The following is a 23,116-nucleotide window of genomic DNA, read 5'->3' as shown; positions in this document are numbered from 1 at the left end:
TGTAGGTTTTCTTTGTTTCTAATCCTTTTACTTCTAACATCTATAGAATCCCTTAGAATTCTGCTTCAACTTCTGTGCAAGAGCAACTTCATGCCTTTTAGCCTTCCTGATTTCTTTCTTAAGTGTTCTCTTGCATTTCTTATACTCTATAAGCACCTCATTTGTTCCTACCCGCAATATGCATCTCTTTTTTTCTCCTTTCTCCATGAGAGAAAGGCCATGAAGTACCAGCCCTTAGTGCAGGAGTGTAAAGACAAGGGATGGCAGGCATGGTTGTTCCCTGTGGAGATCGGCTGCAGAAGTTTCCCAGCCCAATCAGCATGGCCGTTGTTGTCAGCTCTGGGCCTGGACGAAAGGAGCAAAAAACAAGTAGCTCGTAGGATGGGGGAAGAGGCAGAACGAGCCTCTTGTTGGATTTGGAGTAGGTGAGAGGAGGGACGCTGGAAACCAGGAGCAGATGGGCAGTGATTTGGCCACCACTGCCGGCCCACCAACTGGAGAGTGTCGTGGTTAAGGGTCGAAACACTCTGTGAAGGTTGGGAACCACCTGATGACATCTGCTCCTGGCTGAAGGCTACGGTTACCTTATAAAGTATCTGGAGAATGTACCCTAACAGGTGTATGTAACAAGTACAAGTCTTGACCAAGGTCTCAATATCTCTCAAAAAACAAGCTCCCCATACTTTATCTTTACCTTGTGTTCTGACAGTTATGTACAAAGTTTGTACTCTCTCTGACAAGCACATTCAAGCTTTGTACTCTTTTTGTATTTTGTGAGTCTGTGGAATTCATTGCTACTGATGGCTGAGGTGCCAAATCATTGAGTATATTTAAAGTGGAGGTTGATAGGTTCTTGGTTAATCAGGACTTCAAAGGTTACAGGGAGAAAGCAAGAGAATGGGGTTGAGAGGGATAATAAATCAGCCATGATGGAATGAAAGAGCAGATTTGATGGGCTAACAGGCCTCATTCTGCTCTATGTCTTATGGTTTGATTGAACATCATCTACAGTGTGTGGAAGAGTTCTCTAACTTGACCGCACTCCGTGTCCACTCACTCCCAGCCAGGCATCTCCTCACCTGCACATCAGAAGATGTACTCGATTCATTCTGGTCCAATGTGGGTGGAGGGGGGAACTCCGCAGGGATCTGGCTCAGTCCTTCGACACTTGGAGGGGGCGGTGGAAACTCTCCTGTAGGAAACAATCAAATTCAAACATCACTGATGTCCATACTACTGGCTCCATAAATGCCTTCCCAACACACAGGGCAGGTTCTCTCTTCATCCTGACCACTGAACAAGTGACAGCGATCACAGACGTGGTGTTCTGATGCACAGAAGAAACCACCCTCACATACTGCATCACTGCATGTGAGGGGAATTGCACTGCCGGGGACAGGAAAGCTCTACAACGGGGATCAGGTCAGAATCAGCTTGCATATCACCAGCGTGTGTGGTGACATTTGTTGTTTTCCAGCAGCAGTACATTGCAATAGCTAATAATAAAAAACTAAAAATTACAGTAAGAAATACATATATAAATTTAAATTAAATAGAAAGAGAGGGGAGAAATATAGTGTTAGTGTAAATGAGCCCATTACCCATTCAGAAACCTGATGCTGGAGGGGAAGAAGCTGTTCCTGAAACGTTGAATGTGTGTCTTCAGGCTCCTGTACCTCCACTTTGATGGTAACAATGAATCTCAGGGTTGTACGAGGGGTGATTGATAAGTTCGTGGTCTAAGGTAGGAGTCAATTTTAGAAAACCTAGCACATTTATTTTTCAACATAGTCCCCTCCTACATTTGCACACTTAGTCCAGCGGTCGTGTAGCATACGCATCTTGGACCTCTAGAAAGTGTCCACAGCAGCGGTGATTGATAAGTTTGTGGCCTAAGGTAGAAGGAGATAAGTTATACAGCTCTCGTTACATGCACACGCAGTTCAACGCTTTGAGTGGTTGTGCAGAAAGTTTGAGGTTAATAACTCATCACCTTCTACCTTAGGCTACAAACTTATCAATCACCCCTGATGAGTTATTAACTGAGATAGTGATAGTGTCATGGCTGCAGAAAAGGTGGACGTCATGGCGGGGTTGTCTACAAAGTCTCTATGGGTGGAGGTTACGAACAGGAAGGGACCAATAACTCTACTGGGTGTTTTTTATAGGCCGCCCAATAGTAACAGGGATATTGAGGAGCAGATAAGGAAACAGATTCTGGAAAGGTGTAATAATAACAGAGTTGTCGTGATGGGAGATTTTAATTTCCCAAATATCGACTGGCATCTCCCTAGAGCAAGCGGTTTAGATGGGGTGGAGTTTGTTAGGTGTGCTCAGGAAGGTTTCCTGACACAATATGTAGATAAGCCTACAAGAGGAGAGACCGTACTTGATTTGGTATTGGGAAATAAACCTGGTCAGGTGTCAGATCTCTCAGTGGGAGAGCATTTTGGAGATAGTGATCATAATTCTATCTCCTTTACAATAGCATTGGAGAGAGATAGGAACAGACAAGTTAGAAAAACATTTAATTGGTGTAAGAAGAATTATGAGGCTATCAGGCAGGAAATTGGAAGCTTAAATTGGGAACAGATGTTCTCAGGGAAAAGTACGGAAGACAGGTGGCAAATATTCAGGGGATATTTGTGTGGAGTTCTGCACAGGTACGTTCCAATGAGACAGGGAAGTTATGGTAGGGTACAGGAACCGAGGTGTACAAAGGCTGTATAAGTCTAGTCAAGAAGAAGAGAAAAGCTTACAAAAGGTTCAGCGAGCTAGGTAATGTTAGAGATCTAGAAGATTATAAGGCTAACAGGAAGGAGCTTAAAAAGGAAATTAGGAGAGCCAGAAGGGGCCATGAGAAGGCCTTGGCGGACAGGATTAAGGAAAACCCCAAGTATGTGAAGAGCAAGAGGATAAGACGTGAAAGAATAGGACCTATCAAGTGTGACAGTGGGAAAGTGTGTATGGTGCCGGAGGAAATAGGAGGGGTACTTAATGAATACTTTACTTCAGTATTCACTATGGAGAAAGATCTTGGTGATTGTAGAGATGACTTGCAGCGGACTGAAAAGCTTGAGCATGTAGATATTAAGAAAGAGAATGTGCTGGAGCTTTTGGAAAACACCAAGTTGGATAAATTGCCGGGACCGGATGAGATCCACCTTAGGCTACTGTGGGAGGCAAGGGAGGAGATCGCTGAGCCTCTGGCGATGATCTTTGCATCATCAATGTAGATGGGAGAGGTTCCGGAGGATTGGAGGGTTGCGGATGTTGTTCCCTTATTCAAGAAAGTGAATAGAGATAGCCCAGGAAATTATAGACCAGTGAGTCTTACTTCAGTGGTTGGTAAGTTGATGGAGAAGATCCTGAGAAGCAGGATTTATGAACATTTGAAGAGGTAGAATATGATGAGTAACAGTCAGCATGGCTTTGTCAAAGGCAGGTCTCGTAATGCAGGTAAACGCCTTACGAGCCTGAATGAATTTTTTGAGGATGTGACTAAACACATTGATGAAGGAAGAGCAGTAGATGTAGTGTATATGGATTTCAGCAAGGCATTTGATAAGGTACCCCATACAAGGCTTATTGAGAAAGTAAGGAGGCATGATATCCAAGGGGACATTGCTTTGTGGATCCAGAACTGGCTTGCCCACAGAAGGGAAAGAGGAAGTATGGGATACAGAGAGAGATGATGAGAATTAATCTAACGGAATTGGGGGTGCAGGAATTCACATTAAAAGGGCTGCTGGGCATGGGTGAGAGAGCACAGGTCAGGGTATTTTTAGCTTTCTTAAGGGGTACAGGGGTTTTTTATAGGATATGATGGATAAGCAGGAATAGGGTAGGATGGCCAAAGATGGGAGGATAAAGTGCAAGTTAGGGTATGTGTGTGTGTGTGATTGAGTGAAGTGATTTAGAATGTAAGTCTATTGCACACTCCAGAGCAGAAGGTGGCAGTAATGCACCATTAAGCTGGGTGCCAACTGCCATAAAACAAGACAGAGAAGAAGAGGAAGAAGAAGCCAAAGAGTGGTTGTAGACACCAAGGTCATATTCTGCATGGAGGTCTGTGACCAGTGGTGTGCCTCAGGGATCTGTTCTGGGACCTTTACTCTTCCTGACTTTTATATATGACCTGGATGAGGAAGTGGAAGGATGGGTTAGTATGTTTGCCGATGACACAAAGGTTGAAGGTATTGTGGATGGTGTGGAGGGCTGTCAGAGGTTACAGCAGGACATTGATAGGATGCAAAACTGGGCTGAGAAGTGGCAGATGGAGTTCAATCCAGATAAGTGTGAAGAGGTTCATTTTGGTAGGTGAAATATGATGGCAGAATATAGTATTAATGGTAAGACTCTTGGCAGTGTGGAGGATCAGGGTGATCTTGGGGTCCGAGTCCATAGGATGCTCAAAGCAGCTGTGCATGTTCACTCTGTGGTTAAGAAGGCATACGGTGTATTGGCCTTCATTAATCGTGGAATTGAATTTATGAGCCGAGAGGCAATGTTGCAGCTATATAGGACCCTGGTCAGACCCCACTTGGAGTACTGTGCTCAGTTCTGGTCACCTCACTACAGGAAGGACGTGGAAACCATAGAAAGGGTGCAGAGGAGATTTACAAGGATGTTGCCTGGATTGGGGAGCATGCCTTATGAAAACAGGTTGAGTGAACTCGGCCTTTTCTCCTTGGAGCGACGGAGGATGAGAGGTGACCTGATAGAGATGTATAAGCTGATGACAGGCATTGATCATGTGGATAGTCAGAGGCTTTTTCCCCAACGGCTGAAATGGCTGCCACAAGAGGGCACAGGTTTAAGGTGCTGGGGAGTAGGTACAGAGAAGGTGTCAGGGGTAAGTTTTTTACTCAGAGAGTGGTGAGTGCGTGGAATGGGCTGCCGGCAACGGTGATGGAGGCGGATACGATAGGGTCTTTTAAGAGACTTCTGGCTAGGTACATGGAGCTTAGAAAAATAGAGGGCTATGGGTAAGCCTAGTAATTTCTAAGGTAGGGACATGTTCGGCACAACTTTGTGGGCCAAAGGGCCTGTATTGTGCTGTAGGTTTTCTATGTTTCTATTTTCTATTACAATCATGTGTGTGTGCACATGTGTGTGTGTCTGTGTCTGTGTGTGTCAGTGTGAGTGTGTGTATGTGAGGTATGTGTCTGTGTGTGTGTGTGTGTGCGCGTGCGTGTGAGTGTGTGTGCGTGCGTGTGAGTGTGTATGTGTGTGTGTGTGTGACTGTCAGTGTGTAAGTGAGGTGTGTGTGTGTGTACACGCACATGTATGTCTGTGTGTGTGTGTGTGTGTGTATGAGGTGTGTGTGTGTATGGGGTGTGTGTGTGTGAATGGGGTGTGTGTGTGTGTGTGTGTATGTGGTGTGTGTGTGTATGGGGTGTGTGTGTGTGAATGGGGTGTGTGTGTGTGTGTGTGTGTGTATGAGGTGTGTGTGTGTATGGGGTGTGTGTGTGTGAATGAATGGGGTGTGTGTGTGTGTGTGTGTGTATGAGGTGTGTGTGTGTATGGGGTGTGTGTGTGTGAATGGGGTGTGTGTGTGTGTGTGTGTGTATGAGGTGTGTGTGTGTATGGGGTGTGTGTGTGTGAATGGGGTGTGTGTGTGTGTGTGTGTGTATGAGGTGTGTGTGTGTATGGGGTGTGTGTGTGTGAATGGGGTGTGTGTGTGTGTGTGTGTGTGTATGAGGTGTGTGTGTGTATGGGGTGTGTGTGTGTGTATGGGGTGTGTGTGTGTGAATGGGGTGTGTGTCTGTGTGTGTGTGTGTGTGTGTGTGTGTGTATGGGGTGTGTGTGTGTGAATGGGGTGTGTGTGTGTGTGTGTGTGTGTGGGGCGTGCACGCGACAGAGAGAGAGAGAATGTGTGTCCTTTACCACTGTCTCCCTGGTGTGTCCAGGTTTGCTTGGCCAGATGACTCTAGAGCTTATTTACAGTCCTCGACAGAAATGTAGAAATGTTCAGGCACAGTCCACAACTATGTGTCTGTTCTTTACTGTTTGAGAACTGATGGCTTTCTGATTCATTCTGTGCCCAATTAAATCTGACAGCTCGCCTGGACATATGCCCTGTGTTATGTTAGATGCCTTGAAACCATTTTCCCCACTAAAGAACAGCAAGTTCCACTGGAGCTATTTAAGCAATGTGAGCATCTGCAGCCTGGAATCACCGACTGTTATTTTCCTGAGAAGGCAGCAATGTCCTTTGAAAGTAGAGGCCAGAACTAGATGTACTGCATGTCTTGGCCTCACTGAAAACTTGGATTGCGTTGAACACTGGATCCTTTAAGCACTGTGACCCAAAGAGCAGAAAATATTAGAAGCTGAGACGACATCCAAAGTGACTCACCACTCAGTGATGCCCCACTCCTCCTTACCTCTCTGGATAACAGTACAGTCCACCCCATGTACTATCACAGACAATTCAGTCCCAACAGTGCAGTCCAAGCCAGCTAACAACACAGGATTTCCATTCCCAACAGCATTGTCCACCCCATGTACCATCACAGGACATTCACTCCTAACCGTACAATACACCCATTTTTTTCTTCAGGGGTTTCATCGAGGTGCGACTGCGCAAGGGTGTAGTTGTCAGTGAGTTAAACCGGTGGGAAGAATTTTAAAAATAGTCAGCTTTATAGAGCGAACATCAGGGTAGAGAGGATCAGAGAAGGAAGGCTTTGGCTCAACAGGGCTTCAGCGATAACGGGTCGAGGCGAGGTAATTTACCTGTGAGGAATAGAAACAGGAAGTTTGTCTGCAAGGCCGGTGCTCTTACCGGGTGTCGGATGTGGAGTGTCCAGGAAACGCCCAGCCTCCCGGACAGCCACATCTGTGCAAGGTGAGTCGAGCTGCAGCTCCTTAAGGACCAGGTTAGGGAACTGGAGATGCAGCTAGATGACCTTTGATCAGGGAAAGTGAGAAGGTGATAGAGAGGAGCTATAGGCTATGGAGAGGGCCCTGGTGAGACAGAGAAGTGGGTAACAGTCGGGAGTGGGAAGGGCAGGAGTCAGATGCTAGAGAATACCCCTGTGGCTGTCCCCCTTAACAATAAGTACTCCTGTCTGAGTACAGTTGGGGGGGACGGCCTACCTGGGGGAAGCAACAGTGGCCGTGCCTCAGGCACAGAGTCTGGCCCTGTGGCTCAGAAGGGTAGGGAAAGGAAGAGGATGGCAGCAGTGATAGGGGACTCGATAGTTACAGGGTCAGACAGGCAATTCTGTGGATGCAGGAAAGCAACATGGATAGCAGTTTGCCTCCCAGGTGCCAGTGTCCGGGATGTTTAAGATCGCTTCAGTGATATCCTGAAGTGGGAAGGTGAACAGCCAGAGGTTGTGGTACATATTGGTACCAACGACATAGGTAGGAAAAGAGAGGAGGTTCTGAAAACAGATTACGGGGAGTTAGGAAAGAAGTTGAGAAACAGGACCACAAGGGTAGTAATCTCCGGATTACTGCCTGTGCCCGTCCACAGTGAGTATAAGAATAGAGTGAGATGAAAGACAAATGCATAGCTGAGAGATTGGAGCAAGGGGCAGGAATTCAGATTTAAAACATAGAAACATAGAAAACCTACAGCACAATACAGGCCCTTTGGCCCACAATGCTGTGCCGAACATGTACTTATTTTAGAAATAACCTCGGGTTACCCACAGCCCTCTATTTATCTAAGTTGCATGTACCTATCCAGGAGTCTCTTAAAAGACCCTATTGTATCTGCCTCCACCACCGTCACCAGCAGCCCATTCCATGCACTCACCTCTCTCTGAGTAAAAACCTTACCCCGACATCTCCTCTGTACCTACTTCCAAGCACTTTAAAACGGTGTCCCCTCGTGTTAGTCATTTCAGCCCTGGAAAAAAGCCTCTGACTATCCACATGATCTATGCTTCTCATCATCTTATAGACCTCTATCAGGTCACCTCTCATCCTCCACCGCTCCAAAGAGAAAAGGCCAAGTTCACTCAACCTATTCTCATAAGGCACGCTCCCCAATCCAGGCAACATCCTTGTAAATCTCCTTTGCACCCTCTCTATAGTTTCCACATCCTTCCTGTAGTGACATGATCAGAACTGAGCACAGTACTCCAAGTGGGGTCTGACCAGGGTCCTATATAGCTGCAACATTACCTCTTGGCTCTGGAACTCAATCCGTATGCCTTCCTAACCACAGCGTCAACCTGCGCAGCAGCTTTGAGTGTCCTATGGACACTATGTGAGGGAGCAGAAAGGAAACTATAGACCTGTTAGCCTGATATCAGTGGTTGAGAAGTTGTTGGAATCGATTGGTAGGAATGAGATTAGGCGTACCTGGAGGCACATGACAAGATAGGCCAAAGCCAGCAAGGATTCCTGAAAGGAAAATCCTCCCTGACAAACCTACTGCAATTCTTTGAGGAAATTACAAGCAGGTTAGACAAAGGAGATGCAGTACATAGAACATAGAACATTCAATAGTACAGCACAGTACAGGCTCTTCGGCCCATAATGTTGTGCCGACCCTCAAACCCTGCCTTCCATATAAGCCCCCAGCTTGGATTCCTCCATATACCTGTCTAGTAGTCTCTTAAACTTCACTAATGTATCTGCCTCCACCACTGACTCAGGCAGTGCATTCCACGCACCAACCACTCTCTGAGTAAAAAACCTTCCTCTAATATACCCCTTGAACTTCCCACCCCTTACCTTAAAGCCATGTCCTCTTGTATTGAAGCAACACACATCAAAGTTGCTGGTGAACGCAGCAGGCCAGGCAGCATCTCTAGGAAGAGGTGCAGTCGACGTTTCAGGCCGAGACCCTTTGTCGCGAAGGGTCTCGGCCTGAAACGTCGACTGCACCTCTTCCTAGACATGCTGCCTGGCCTGCTGCGTTCACCAGCAACTTTGATGTGTGTTGCTTGAATTTCCAGCATCTGCAGAATTCCTGTTGTTTTCCTCTTGTATTGAGCAGTGGTGCCCTGGGGAAGAGGCGCTGGATATCCACTCTACCTATTCCTCTTATTATCTTGTACACCTCTATCATGTCTCCTCTCATCCTCCTTCTCTCCAAAGAGTAAAGCCCTAGCTCCCTTAATCTCTGATCATAATCCATACTTTCTAAACCAGGCAGCATCCTGGTAAATCTCCTCTGTACCCTTTCCAATGCTTCCACATCCTTCCTATAGTGAGGTGACCAGAACTGGACACAATACTCCAAGTGTGGCCTAACCAGAGTTTTATAGAGCTGCATCATTACATCGCGACTCTTAAACTCTATCCCTCGACTTATGAAAGCTAACACCCCATAAGCTTTCTTAACTACCCTATCCACCTGTGAGGCAACTTTCAGGGATCTGTGGACATGTACCTCGAGATCCCTCTGCTCCTCCACACTACCAAGTATCCTGCCATTTACTTTGTACTCTGCCTTGGAGTTTGTCCTTCCAAAGTGTACCACCTCACACTTCTTCGGGTTGAACTCCATCTGCCACTTCTCAGCCCACTTCTGCATCCTACCAGTAGATGTGGTGTACTTGGATTTTCAGAAGGCCTTTGACAAGGTGCCACACATGAGGCTGCTTAGCAAGATAAGAGCCCATGGAATTACAGAGAAGTTACTAGCATAGGTGGAGCATTGGCTAGTCGGCAGAAAACAGAGAGTGGGAATAAAGGGATCCTATTCTGGTTGGCTGCACGTTACCAGTGACGTTCATCAAGGGGTCGGTGTTGGGACCGTTTCTTTTTACGATGTATGTCAATGATTTGGACTACGGTATTAATGGGTTTGTGGCTAAATTTCCTGATGATACAAAGATAGGTGGAGGAGCAGGTAGTGTTGAGGAAACAGAGAGTCTGCAGAGAGACTTAGATAGTTTTGGGGAATGGGCGAAGAAGTGGCAAATGAAATACAATGTTGGAAAGTGTATGGTTATGCACTTTGATGGAAGAAATAAACAGCCAGACTATTATTTAGATGGGGAGAGAATTCAAAATGCAGGGATGCAAAGAGACTTGGGAGTACTTGTGCAAGATATCCTAAAGGTTACCCTCCAGGTTGAGTCAGTTGTGAAGAAGGCAAATGCAATGTTGACATTCATTTCCAGAGGTATAGAATATAAGAGCAGGGATGTGATGTTAAGGCTCTATAAGTCATTCGTGAGACCACACTTGGAGTACTGTGTGCAGTTTTGGGCTCCTTATTTTAGAAATACTGACATTGGAGAGTGTTCAGAGAAGATTCATGAGAATGATTCCAGAAATGAAAGGGTTACCGTATGAGGAATGTCTGGCAGCTCTTGGGCTGTATTCCCTGGAGTTCAGGAGAATGAGGGGGGATCTCATAGAAACATTCCAAATGTTAAAAGGCCTGAACAGATTAGATATGGCAAAGTTATTTCCCATGGTAGAGGATTCTAGGACAAAGGGGCACGACTTCAGGATTGAAGGACGTCCATTTAGAACTGAGATGCAGAGAAATTACTTTAGTCAGAGGGTGGTAAATCTGTGGAATTTGTTGCCACAAGCCACTGTGGAGGCCAGGTCACTTGGTGTATTTAAGGTAGAGATAGATAGGCTCTTGATTAGACAGGGCATCAAAGGGTATGGGCTGAAAGCAGGGGGGTGGGGATGGCTGGATGAAGTGGATCAACCTATGATTGAATGGCGGAACAGACTCCATTGCCGAATGGCGTACTTCTGCTCCTACATCTTATGGTCTTATAAGCTCAGACCCTAAGATCCCTCTGATTGTCCACACTGCCAAGAGTCTTACCATTAATACTATATTCTGCCATCATATTTGACCGACCAAAATGAACCATCTCATGCTTATCTAGGTTGAACTCCATCTGCCACTTCTCAGTCCAGTTTTGCATCCTATTGATGTCCCACTGTAACCTCTGACAGCCCTCCACACTATCCACAACACACCCAACATGTGTCATTGGTAAATTTACTAACCCATCCTTCATCCAGGGCATCTAAAAAAAAATCACAAAGAGAAGGAGGTCCCAGAACAGTTCCCTGATGCACACCACTGGTCACCAACCTCATGCAGAAGATGACCACTCTTTGCCTTCTGTGGGTGCCAGTTCTGGATCCAGAAAGCTAGGTCTCCTTGGATCCCATGCCTCCTTACTTTCTCAATAAGCCTTGCATGGGGTACCTTATCAAATGCTTTGTTGAAATTGATATACACTACATGTACTGCTTTACCTTCATCAACGTGTTTAGTCACATCCTTGACAAAGCCATGCTGACTGTTCCTAATCATATTATGCCTCATGAAATGTTCATAAATCCTGCATCTCAGGATCTTCTCCATCAACTTACCAACCACTGAAGTAAGACTCGCTGGTTTATAATCTCCTGGGCTATCTCTACTCACTAGAATTGCTGGAGGATGGGGACCGAACTGAAGAGACGGAGGAAGGGGCGGTTGGATCACAAACAGAGAAAGCTTGTAGATAGGGTGAGAGGTTGGAGAGGCAGGTGATAGAGAAGGATGCGCTCAGATTGATGGCTTGAGATGTGTCTATTTTAATGAAAGAAGCATCATGAACAAAGCGGATGAGCTTAGAGCGTGGATCAGTACTTGAAGCTATGACGTTGTGGCCATTACAGAGACTTGGATGGCTCAGGGGCAGTAATGGCTCCTTAGAGTGCCAGGCTATAAATGTTTCAGAAAGGACAGGGAGGGAGGCAAAAGAGGTGGGGGTGTGGCACTGCTGATCAGGGATAGTGTCACAGCTGCAGAAAAGGAGGAAGTCATGGAGGGATTGCCTACTGTGTTTCTGTGGGTGGAAGTTACAAACAGAAAGGGGGTCAATAACTCTACTGGGTGCTTTTTTAATAGATCACCCAAGAGTAACAGGGACATCGAGGAACAGATAGGGAGATAGATTCTGGAACGGCACAATGATAATAGGGTTGTTGTGATGGGAGATTTTAATTTCTCCAATATTGACTGGCATCTCCTTAGAGCGAGGGGTTTAGATGGGGTGGAGTTTGTTAGGTGTGTTCAGGAAGGTTTCCTGACACAATATTTAGATAAGCCTACAAGAGGAGAGGCTGTACTTCATCTGGAATTGGGAAATGAACTTGGCTAGGTGTCAGGTCATCTTGGAGATAGTGATCACAATTCTATCTCCTTTACCGTAGCATTGGAGAGGGATAGGAACAGACAAGTGAGGAAAACATTTAATTGAAGTAAGTGGAAATATGAAGCTATCAGGCCGGAACTTAGAAGTATAAATTGGGAGCAGATGTTCTCAGGGAAATGTACGGCAGAAATGTAGCAAATGTTCAGGGGATATTTGAATGGTGTTCTGCATAGGCACATTCCAATGAGACAGGGAAGTTATGGTAGGGTACAGGAACCATGGTGTACAAAGGCTGTTGAAAATCTAGTCAAGAAGAAAAGAAAAGCTTACAAAAGGTTCAAAAAGCTGGGTAATGATATAGATCTAGAAGATTATAAGCCTAGCAGGAAAGATCTTAAGAATGAAATTAGGAGAGCCAGAAGGGGCCATAATAAGGCCTTGGCAAGCTGGTTTAAGGAAAACCCTAAGGTGTTCTACAAGTATGTGAAGAGCAGGGGTGTATCTGCAGCTTCCTTGCTTTCACTGATGCAAGTTGGTCTATGATGTGATCAAAGTCAGTTTTTTCAGTTTCTTCTCTTTCTACACTCAGCAGAGCAAGATCACAGAGGCTGCCTTGACATATGGAGGCTCTCAAATATGAAAGTATTAGTTTTAACTTGCTGAATGATCTCTCACAGCTGGTGATGGAAACTGCGATGGTTAACATTATCTGAATAGCAATGCGAAGATTGGGGAAGACGCTCTCACCTCCATACTGAACAATAAATTCAAGAAGCTCTTCAGTTCTTGATATTTTCATGTTGACCCGCCTTGATTGCAATATTCTGCAATCCAAAATTTCTTCATATAGCTAACACAAAATAATCTGCAGATGCTGTGATCAAAGCAACACTTTCAGTACACTGGATGAGCTCAGCAGGTCGGGCAGCATCAGTTAGAAACGATGAGTCGAAGTTTTGGGCTGGAACCCTTCGTCAGGACATAGCTGCTGTCCATCAACATCAGAGCTGTACAATTCACTCAAATTTTTGCACTTTTTCTTTAGGTCATTACTGTTGGCGCCGTAACACAGTCCCTCAACATCGAGAAGGAACCCAAACTTGGCGTCTGTGCCGTGCAAACGAGCGAACTTTTCGTCCATTTCTCTGTGAAGACGGCCGAGTGTTCCCTTCATGACTCTTTCCATTTCCTCCTTAGCTGTTAACCCAACGTCTCGAGTTCTCATCAGCCATTCGTTTCTTTTGTCTCTGACGTCTTTCAACTTCAATATTCCATTCTTGACAGAGAACGACTCCTTCTTCAAGTGACTCATTGACCAACACTTCTCTTTCATCATAATCTCGGAGGGTTTTCAAATCCAGGGCAGCATGGTGGAAGTTCATGCTAGGATCCTGCAGCCCCTTTTGAATATGGTCAATGCGACCGAGTACCTTGTTCCAAAGTCCTAGCAAGATCAGAAAATCTTAACTCAACATGTAGTTGTACAGCTGCCTTGCATCACTTCTTATTTCACTGGTCTCGTTTTCATTGTCTATCATGTTCTGGAGAACTTGAAGTATCTCTTCAAGGTACTTGTTGACAGGCTTCACTGCTTCTGTCCTTGCACTCCACCTGGTTTCGGACTCTGACTTAACAACCACAGGCACGGCGCTTTTGAGTTTTTCCCAGCGCTGTGTTGAACGAGAGAAAAACACGTAGAGAGCTTCGATGGTTCCAAAAAACATGACCATTATTGTATCCTGCTTGGCTGCATGTACACCCACCAAGTTGAGTGAGTGATTGTTGCAATTCACAAACACTGCCAGGTTGTTTTTCTCACTTATTCTTTGATGAACACTTCTGTGTCCAGCCATCACAGCAGCGTTGTCATAGCACTGTGACCGACAATCTTGTAGCTCCATTTCATCCTTCTCTAGCTGTTTCAAGCTGTCTTCAACCAAGCTCTCAGCATCCTTCTGGCTCATCTGGATAAAACCAAGGACTGTTTTCCTCTCAAAATCAACTTTCACATACCTCACTACTTCTGACATCAGCTCACGGTGTGCCTGATCAGGAGTCGAGTTGAACATGAGACCATGGTACTTGGCTTTACGAATGCTTCTCGGTAAACTCTGGCGAACAGTGGATGCCATCATGTGGATGAATTCGTTCTGGACACCCGGTGAAAGATAAGACGTGGATCCAGGATGACTTTTCAAATGAGTGAGGTGTTCGTTTATGACAGGGTCAAAGATGGCCAGTAGTTTCAGTAAACCAAGGAAATTTCCCACATTGCAGTCATCGGCTAGCTGAAGTGACTCCGTGTCCTTGCAAAGCCAGGTTCTGAATTACAAGGAATTTAATGCAGTGAAGGATTCTCGTCAAGATATCACACCACTTCTGCTTTTCCTTCTCAATCTGTGACTGAAATACCGCGTCAATAAATCCTGTTTTCAGCTAAATTTCTTTCCATTTCTTTCCACTGTGTGAAGCATTCCCAATGATTCTTGACATTTTCATGAACACTAATCCTTTCAGGTGCTTTCCACTGGTTGAATCCACTTTCCTGCTCCAATGAGGATTGATGGTCTGACCGGGAATAGAGAAGACAACAGATACAAAATGCAGACTTTTTAGAAGGGGAATAGACCAGCCATGAGCGAGTCACTTCCTCACCACGACCATTTCCCAATTTCATCTTGAACCAAGTTTTGTTCATTGAGCGGTTATATGTTGGTAGGAAAGGCCCCTCTGTTCTGGAAACACTTCAAACCCAGCTTTATTATTTCTATTCTCAACACATCAGGCAGAATTACTTTTTCAGTATCCTTTTCAAACTTCAGAATTTCAATGCCATGCTGTTCAATCACTTCTGGTATGACAGTTCCAGGCTCTTTGACACCATCCATCTTGGACAATGTCTCCCATCCACTACGTAATGTACTGGGTGGGCACAGGAATACATTCAGCCAGAGACTCATTCCACTGAGATGCAACACAGAGCATCATAGGAAGTCATTCCTGCCTGTGGCCATCAAACTTTACAACTCCTCCCCTGGAAGGTCACACATCCTGAGCCAATAGGCTGGTCCTGGACTCATTTCCTGGCATAATTTACATATTACTATTTAACTATTTATGGTGTTATTATTATTTATTATTTATGGTGCAACTGTAACAAAAACCAATTTCCCCCGGGATCAATAAAGTATGACTATGACTATGACTATGACTATGACCATGCAGTTCACTAGGTTCAGTGTCGTCAGGTTCAATCTCGTCAGATAAAATCTCGTCAATAAACTCAACATCACCACCACCACCACCATCGCCTTCCCCTCCTGTCATGTCCACGTTCTCTGTGGCAGCCTCACTCTTACTCTCGTCATACTCAGATTTATCTGACTTGACTTCCTCCTCCACTTGTGACGCATTTGTACTTGATCCACCTTCGGATTCTAACAAACTTGCAGCAGGGGCAGGCGACTCCAGGAAACGTGTCGAACTACTTGTTCCGGGCTTTTCAAAGAAGGGCATGAAGAACTTGCTCAACTTCTTGGCTTCCTCTGCCTCCAACTTTCATCTCTTCCATCCTTCAGCTCCACTTTCCTTCTTCTTCATGAAGGAACGTTTCATGGTCTTCTAACACAATGCTCTGAAATAAGGCCATCCTAGTGCTTCTCACCCATGATAAACAAAGACAGATCATATATCTGAAGAAATTTCTTTTTTCACTATCCAAGGATGGCTTGTCTCACTTTAATAGAAACTGCTCAGTGGCGCCCCCTTCAAGTGGCGCCCAGAGCACGTGCCATAGAGAATTGGACCAAACAAGTGTGACAGTGGAAAAGTGTATCTGGAACCAGAGGAGGTAGCGGAGGTACCTAATGAATACTTTGCTTCAGTATTCACTATGGAAAAGGACCTTGGCGATTGTAGGAATGACTTACAGTGGACTGAAAAGCTTGGGCATGTAGATATTAAGGAACAGGATGTGCTGGAGCTTTTGGAAAGCATCAAGTTGGGTAAGTCACCAGGACAGGATGAGATGTACCCCAGGCTCCTGTGGGAAGCGAGGGAGGAGATTGCTGAGCCTCTGGCGAAGATCTTTGCACCATCAATGGGGATGGGAGAGGTTCCGGAGGATTAGAGGGTCGCGGATATTGTTCCTTTATTCAAGAAAGGGAGTAGAGATAGCCCGAGAAATTATAGACCAGTGAGTCTTACTTCAGTGGTTGGTAAGTTGATGGAGAAGATCTTGAGAGGCAGGATTTATGAACATTTGGAGAAGCATAATATGAATAGGAATACTCAGCATGGCTTTGTCAAAGTGGTGCGAAGGTCAGGGTATCAAGGGATATGGGGAAAAAGCCGGAAATTGGAACTAGATGGGTGAATAGTTCAGTTCATGGGGGAGCTGCGGAGCAGACTCGATGGGCCGAATGGCCTACTTCTGCTCCTTTGTCTTGTGATCTTGTGAAGACAATAACCTAGCCCTCAATGTCAGCAAGATGAAGGAATTGGTTGTTGACTTCAGAAGGAGTAGCAGACCGCACGACCCAATTTACATCGGTGGTGCGCAAGTGGAACAGGTCAAAAGCTTTAAGTTCCTCGGGGTCAATATCACAAATGACCTGACTTGGTCCAACCAAGCAGAGTTCACTGCTAAGAAGGCCCACCAGCGCCTTTACTTCCTGAGAAAACTAAAGAAATTTGACCTGTCCCCTAAAACCCTCACTAATTTTTATAGATGCACCGTAGAAAGCATTCTTCTAGGGTGTATCAGAACCTGGTATGGAAGTTGTCCTGTCCAAGACCGAAAGAAGCTGCAGAAGATCGTGAACATGGTGCAGCACATCACACAAACCAATCTTCCGTCCGTGGACTCACTTTACACCGCACGCTGTCGGAGCAGTGCTGCCAGGATAATCAAGGACATGACCCACCCAGCCAACACACTTTTCGTCCCTCTTCCCTCCGGGAGAAGACTCAGGAGCTTGAAGACTTGTATGGCCAGACTTGGGAACAGCTTCTTTCCAACTGCGGTAAGACTGCTGAACGGATCCTGACCCGGATCTGGGCCGTACCCTCCAAATATCCGGACCTGCCTCTCGGTTTTTTTGCACTACCTTACTTTCCATTTTTCTATTTTCTATTTATGATTTATAATTTAAATTTTTAATATTTAATATTTGTAATCCAGGGAGCGGGAAGCACAGAATCAAACATCTCTGTGATGATTGTATGTTCTAGTATCAATTGTTTGGCAACTATAAAGTATAAAGTATAAAAGTATAATATACGAGGGGTAAGTTTGTGGCCTAAGGTAGAAGGAGATGAGTTATACAGTTCTTGTTACATGCACGTGCAGTTCATCTCTTTGAGTGATTATGCAGAAAGTTTGAAGTTAATAACTCATCTCCTTTGAGTTCAAAACTCAGGAAGTTATGTTGCAGCTTTATAGAACTCTAGTTACAGCACATCTGGAATAGTGCATAGAGATCTGGTCGCCCTATTATTGGAAAGATGTCGAGGCTTTGGAGAGGGCATCGACGAGGTTGACCAGGATGCTGCCTGGATTGGAGGGCACGTGCACAACGAAAGGCTGGACAAACCTGCGGTGTTTTCTCTGGAGTGGCAGGGGTTGAGGGGAGATCTGCTAGAGTTTGCACGATTATGAGCAACACAGCCAGAGTAGACAGACAATATCTTTTCCCAGGGTTGAAATGTCTGACACCAGAGGTCACGTATTTAAAGTGAGAGGAGGCAATTTCAAAGGAGATATGAGGGGCAAGTTCTTTTATGCAGAGAGGGGTGGGTGTCTGGAATGTGCTTCCTGGGGTGGTGGTAGAGGCAGATACATTAGAGACTTTTAAGAGACGTTGAGATAGGCTCATGAATGTGAGGAAAATGGAAGGATATGGACACCGTGTAGGCAGAGAGAATTAGTTGGCCATTTGATGACGAAGTTAATTGTCCTGTTCCTGTGCAGTACTGTTCATTGTTTTATGAGAAAAAACAGTACACCCTGCACTGATCCCTGCAGTACACCACTGGTCACAGGCCTCCAACCTGGAAACAACTTTCCACCATCTGTCTACTTCCACCAATCCAGTCTTGTACCCAGTTGTTAACCTCACGCTGGGTCTGACACGATCTAATCTTCTGGAACAGTCTACCATCTGGGTTGTTGTCAAAGGCCTTGCTAAAGACCACACAGACAATTCTATAGTCCTTGCTAATTCTCTACAAGTTCAAAGTTCAAAGTAAATTTATTGTCAAAGTACACATACACCCCCAAATGCTATCCTGAGATTCGTCTTCTTGCAGGTATTCAAGGTAACGTAGTTTCATTTTGCTGTGTTTATGGGTATGTATGTATGATCCAATGACAATTAGATTTGAGCTTGAACTAAATACACAGTAACACGATAGAATCTTTGAAAGGCCACACACAGCAAAGACAGACAAATCAGCAAAACACAAAGAACAAGAAGTACGAAAAGGAAAAAAACTAAATAATAATAAATAAATAAGCAAAAAATATCGAGAGCATGAGGTAGAGTCCTTGGAACTGAGCCCATAGGTTGTGGGAAGATTTTAGTGATCCAATGAGGGAGGTTGAGTGAAGTTATCCCCTTTGGTTCAAGAGCCTGATGTTTGAGGGGTAATAACTGTTCCTGAACCTGGTGGAGTAGGCCCTGAGGCTCCTGTACCTCCTTCCTGATGGCAGCAGTGGGAAGAGAGCATGGTCTCAATGGTGCAGGTCTTTCATGGTGGCTGCTGCTTTCCTGTGACAGTGCTCCACGTTGATATACTCAGTGGTGGGGAGGGCTCTACTCATGATGGACTGGAACTTATTCAATGCTTATTGTAGGATTTTTCATTCAAGGGCATCTATGTTTACTGGAAAATGATGCTGGTGAGGTAGTAATGCGGGACAAAGAAATGGCAGATGAACTTAATGAGTATTTTGCAGCTGTCTTCACTGTGGAAGACACTAGCAGTGTGCTAGAGGTCCGTGAGGGTCAGGGAGCAGGAATGAGTGCCATTGCTATTACAAAGGAAAATGTGCTTGACAAACTCAAAGGTCTCAAGGTGGATAAGTCACCTGGACCAGATGGACTACATCCCAGAATCTTGAGAGAGGTTGCTGAAGGGATAACATACTCATTGGTCATGGTCTTACAAGAATCACTTGGTTTTAGCATGGTCCCGGAGGACTAGAAGATTGCGAATGTCACTCCACTCTTTAAGAAGGGAGGAAGGAAAATGAAAGGAAATTATAGGCCAGTTAGCCTAACCTCAGTGGTCAGGAAAATGTTAAGGATGAGGTTTTGGGGTACTTGGAGACAAATGATGAAATAAGTCAAAGTCAACATGATTTCTGTGAAGGGAAATCTTGCCAGGCAAACCTGTTGAGAGTTCTTTGAGGAAAAAAAAACAAGCAGGGTGAACAAAGGAGAGGCAGTGGATATCATTTACTTGGATTTTCAGAAGGCGTTTGATAGGTGCCACACTTGAGGTTGCTTAACAAGATAAAATCCTATGGTGTTACAGGAAAGATACAGGCAGGAAGCAGCAACAGGGGATAAAAGGGGCCTTTTCTGGTTGGCTGTGGTGACTAGTGATGTTCCTCAAGGGTCAGTATTGGGACCGCCACTTTTCACATTGTTTATCAATGATTTAGACAGACAATGGAATTGATGGCTTTGTGGCAAAGTTTGCAGATGATACGAAGATATGTGGAGGGGTAGGTAGTGCTGAGGAAACAACGCAATTGCAGCAGGACTTAGTCAAATTGGAAGATTGGGCAAAAAAGTGGTGGATGGAATACAGTGCTGGGAAAGGTATGATAATGCATTTTGGTAAAATGAACGACAGATCAGACTATTATCTAAATAGGGAGAAGGTTCAAACATCAGAGGTGCAGAGGGACTTAGGAAGACATGCAAGACACCCAGAAGGTTAATTTACAGGTTGAATCTGTGGTAAAGAAGACAAATGCAATGTTGGCATTTATTTCAAGGGGAATCGAATATAGAAGACAGGAGATAATGTTGAGCCTTTATAAGACACTGGTCAGGCCACACTTGAAGTATTATCAACTGTTTTGGGTCCTGTATATCAGAAAAGATGTGTTGTCATTGGAGAGAGTCCACAGGAGGTTCACAAGGATGATTCTGAGAATGAAAGAGTTAATATATAGAAAACATAGAAAATAGGTGCAGGAGTAGGCCATTCGGCCCTTCGAGCCTGCACCGCCATTTATTATGATCATGGCTGATCATCCAACTCAGAACCCCACCCCAGCCTTCCCTCCATACTCCCTGATCCCCGTAGCCACAAGGGCCATATCTAACTCCCTCTTAAATATAGCCAATGAACTGGCCTCAACTGTTTCCTGTGGCAGAGAATTCCACAGATTCAACACTCTCTGTGTGAAGAAGTTTTTCCTAATCTCAGTCCTAAAAGTCTTCCCCTTTATCCTCAAACTGTGGCTCCTTGTTCTGGACTTCCCCAACATCGGGAACAATCTTCCTGCATCTAGCCTGTCCAATCCCTTTAGGATCTTATACGTTTCAATCAGATCCCCCCTCAATCTTCTAAATTCCAACGAGTACAAGCCCAGTTCATCCAGTCTTTCTTCATATGAAAGTCCTGCAATCCCAGGAATCAATCTGGTGAACCTTCTTTGTACTCCCTCTAAGGCAAGGATGTCTTTCCTCAGATTAGGGGACCAAAACTGCACACAATACTCCAGGTGTGGTCTCACCAAGGCCTTGTACAACTGCAGTAGTACCTCCCTGCTCCTGTACTCGAATCCTCTTGCTATAAATGCCAGCATACCATTCGCCTTTTTCACCGCCCGCTGTACCTGCATGCCCACTTTCAATGACTGGTGTATAATGACACCCAGGTCTCGTTGCACCTCCCCTTTTCCTAATCGGCCACCATTCAGATAATAATCTGTTTTCCTATTTTTGCCACCAAAGTGGATAACTTCACATTTATCCACATTAAATTGCATCTGCCATGAATTTGCCCACTCACCCAACCTATCCAAGTCACCCTGCATCCTCTTAGCATCCTCCTCACTGCTAACACTGCCACCCAGCTTCGTGTCATCCGCAAACTTGGAGATGCTGCATTTAATTCCCTCATCCAAGTCATTAATATATATTGTAAACAACTGGGGTCCCAGCACTGAGCCTTACGGTACCCCAGTAGTCACCACCTGCCATTCTGAAAAGGTCCCGTTTATTCCCACTCTTTGCTTCCTGTCTGCTAACCAATTCTCCACCCACACCAATACCTTACCCCCAATACCGTGTGCTTTAAGTTTGCACACTAATCTCCTGTGTGGGACCTTGTCAAAAGCCTTTTGAAAATCCAAATATACCACATCCACTGGTTCTCCCCTATCCACTCTACTAGTTACATCCTCAAAAAATTCTATGAGATTCGTCAGACATGATTTTCCTTTCACAAATCCATGCTGACTTTGTCCGATCATTTCACTGCTTTCCAAATGTGCTGTTATCACATCCTTGATAACTGACTCCAGCAGTTTCCCCACCACCGACGTTAGGCTAACCGGTCTATAATTCCCCGGTTTCTCTCTCCCTCCTTTTTTAAAAAGAGGAGCGTTTGGCAGCTTTGGGCCTGTACTCACTGGAATTTAGAAGAATGCCGGGGGGATCTCATTGAAACCCACCGAATGTTGAAAGGACTAGATAGGGTGGATGTGGAGATGACATTTCCAGTGATGAAGGTACAGTATCCAAAACCGGAGGATACAGCCAGAAATTGAGTGGTGATCCTTTAGAATAGTGGTAAAGAGGATTTTTTTAGCCAGAGAGTAGGAAATCTATGGAATGCTCTGCCAAAGAGAGTGCTGGAAACCATCCATTGGTATACTTAAGGCAGAGGTTGATAGTTTCCTGATTGGTCAGGGCATCAAAGGATATGGTGAGAAGGCAGGCGTATGGGGTTGAGTGGGATCTGGGATCAGCCATGATGGAATGGTGGAGTGACTCGATGGGTTGAATGGTCTAATTTGGCTCCTAGGTCTTATGGACTTACTGTCTCACGCTTCCATAGCAGGCTGTGATGCTATCAGTCAATGTTCCTTCCAGTGTGAAGGTGGGTGGGGTGGAGAAGGAGGTGGCCCTTAAGGAGGGTCACACTGTGGGATGGGAAGTTATGGAGGAGGGTCACACTGTGGGCTGTTCGGTAATGAGGGAGGGTCACACTGTGGGATGGGAAGTTACGGGGGAGGGTCACACTGTGGGCTGTTCGGTAATGAGGGAGGGTCACACTGTGGGATGGGAAGTTATGGGGGAGGGTCACACTGTGGGCTGTTCGGTAATGAGGGAGGGTCACACTGTGGGATGGGAAGTTACGGGGGAGTGTCACACCGTGGGCTGTTCGGTAATGAGGGTGGACTCAGAGCGAGGGTCCGAAGGGCAGCGACAATCGGAGGAGGTCAATGGTGGATGAATGGCCTTACCAGTGAGCTCTAACATTGTGCATTAGACTGTTTCATGAGAATGGGCCCTTTTCTTTGTTTTGTTGCTTTATTAACCATATAGTCAAATTAAGAATTATAAAGCTCAATGGTTTAATCGCATATTGTGTACTGTTTCTTATTTCGGGGTACTGATTTGTAACAGGGGACACATCGTGCAGCATCCACCCAAACGAGATTTCTTAAATTTGGTTGGGCCAGGGGCTGTCATCTCCTAGATTAAGCTGCTAGCTGAACTGAGAGTCACACACATCGTTCCTGTAGTGAGGTGACCAGAACTGAACACAGCACTCCAAGTGAGGTCTGACCAAGGTCTCATACAGTTGTAACATTACCTCACGGCTCTTAAACTCAATCCCACGGATGATGAATGGCAACACACCATACACCCTCTTAACAACACTGTCAACCTGCTCAGCGGCCTTGAGTGTCCTATGGACATGGACTCCAGATCCTCCACACTGCCAAGAGTCTTACCATTTACATTATACTCTGAGAGTCTTACCAATGGCAT

At 45.3% G+C, this 23,116-nt stretch overlaps 1 protein-coding gene across 4 annotated transcripts in view; it reads right to left on the bottom strand.

Moving 5' to 3' along the window:
* LOC134345086 (lipoma-preferred partner homolog) overlaps nt 1-23,116 on the bottom strand; it is a 453,573-nt gene that overhangs the window by 148,609 nt on the left and 281,848 nt on the right. For all 4 annotated transcript variants that reach the window (XM_063045237.1, XM_063045236.1, XM_063045238.1 and 1 more), the window contains exon 3: nt 1,080-1,192. In XM_063045237.1, the coding sequence (XP_062901307.1) occupies nt 1,080-1,192 (113 nt within the window). The remainder of the gene's footprint in view (nt 1-1,079; nt 1,193-23,116) is intronic.

The sequence above is a fragment of the Mobula hypostoma genome, chromosome 4 (genome assembly GCF_963921235.1).
Source record: "Mobula hypostoma chromosome 4, sMobHyp1.1, whole genome shotgun sequence".
In the NCBI taxonomy this organism is placed as follows: domain Eukaryota; kingdom Metazoa; phylum Chordata; class Chondrichthyes; order Myliobatiformes; family Myliobatidae; genus Mobula; species Mobula hypostoma.
The sequence above is the reverse complement of the archived record's forward strand: the minus strand, read 5'-3'. Positions and strand labels throughout refer to the sequence as shown.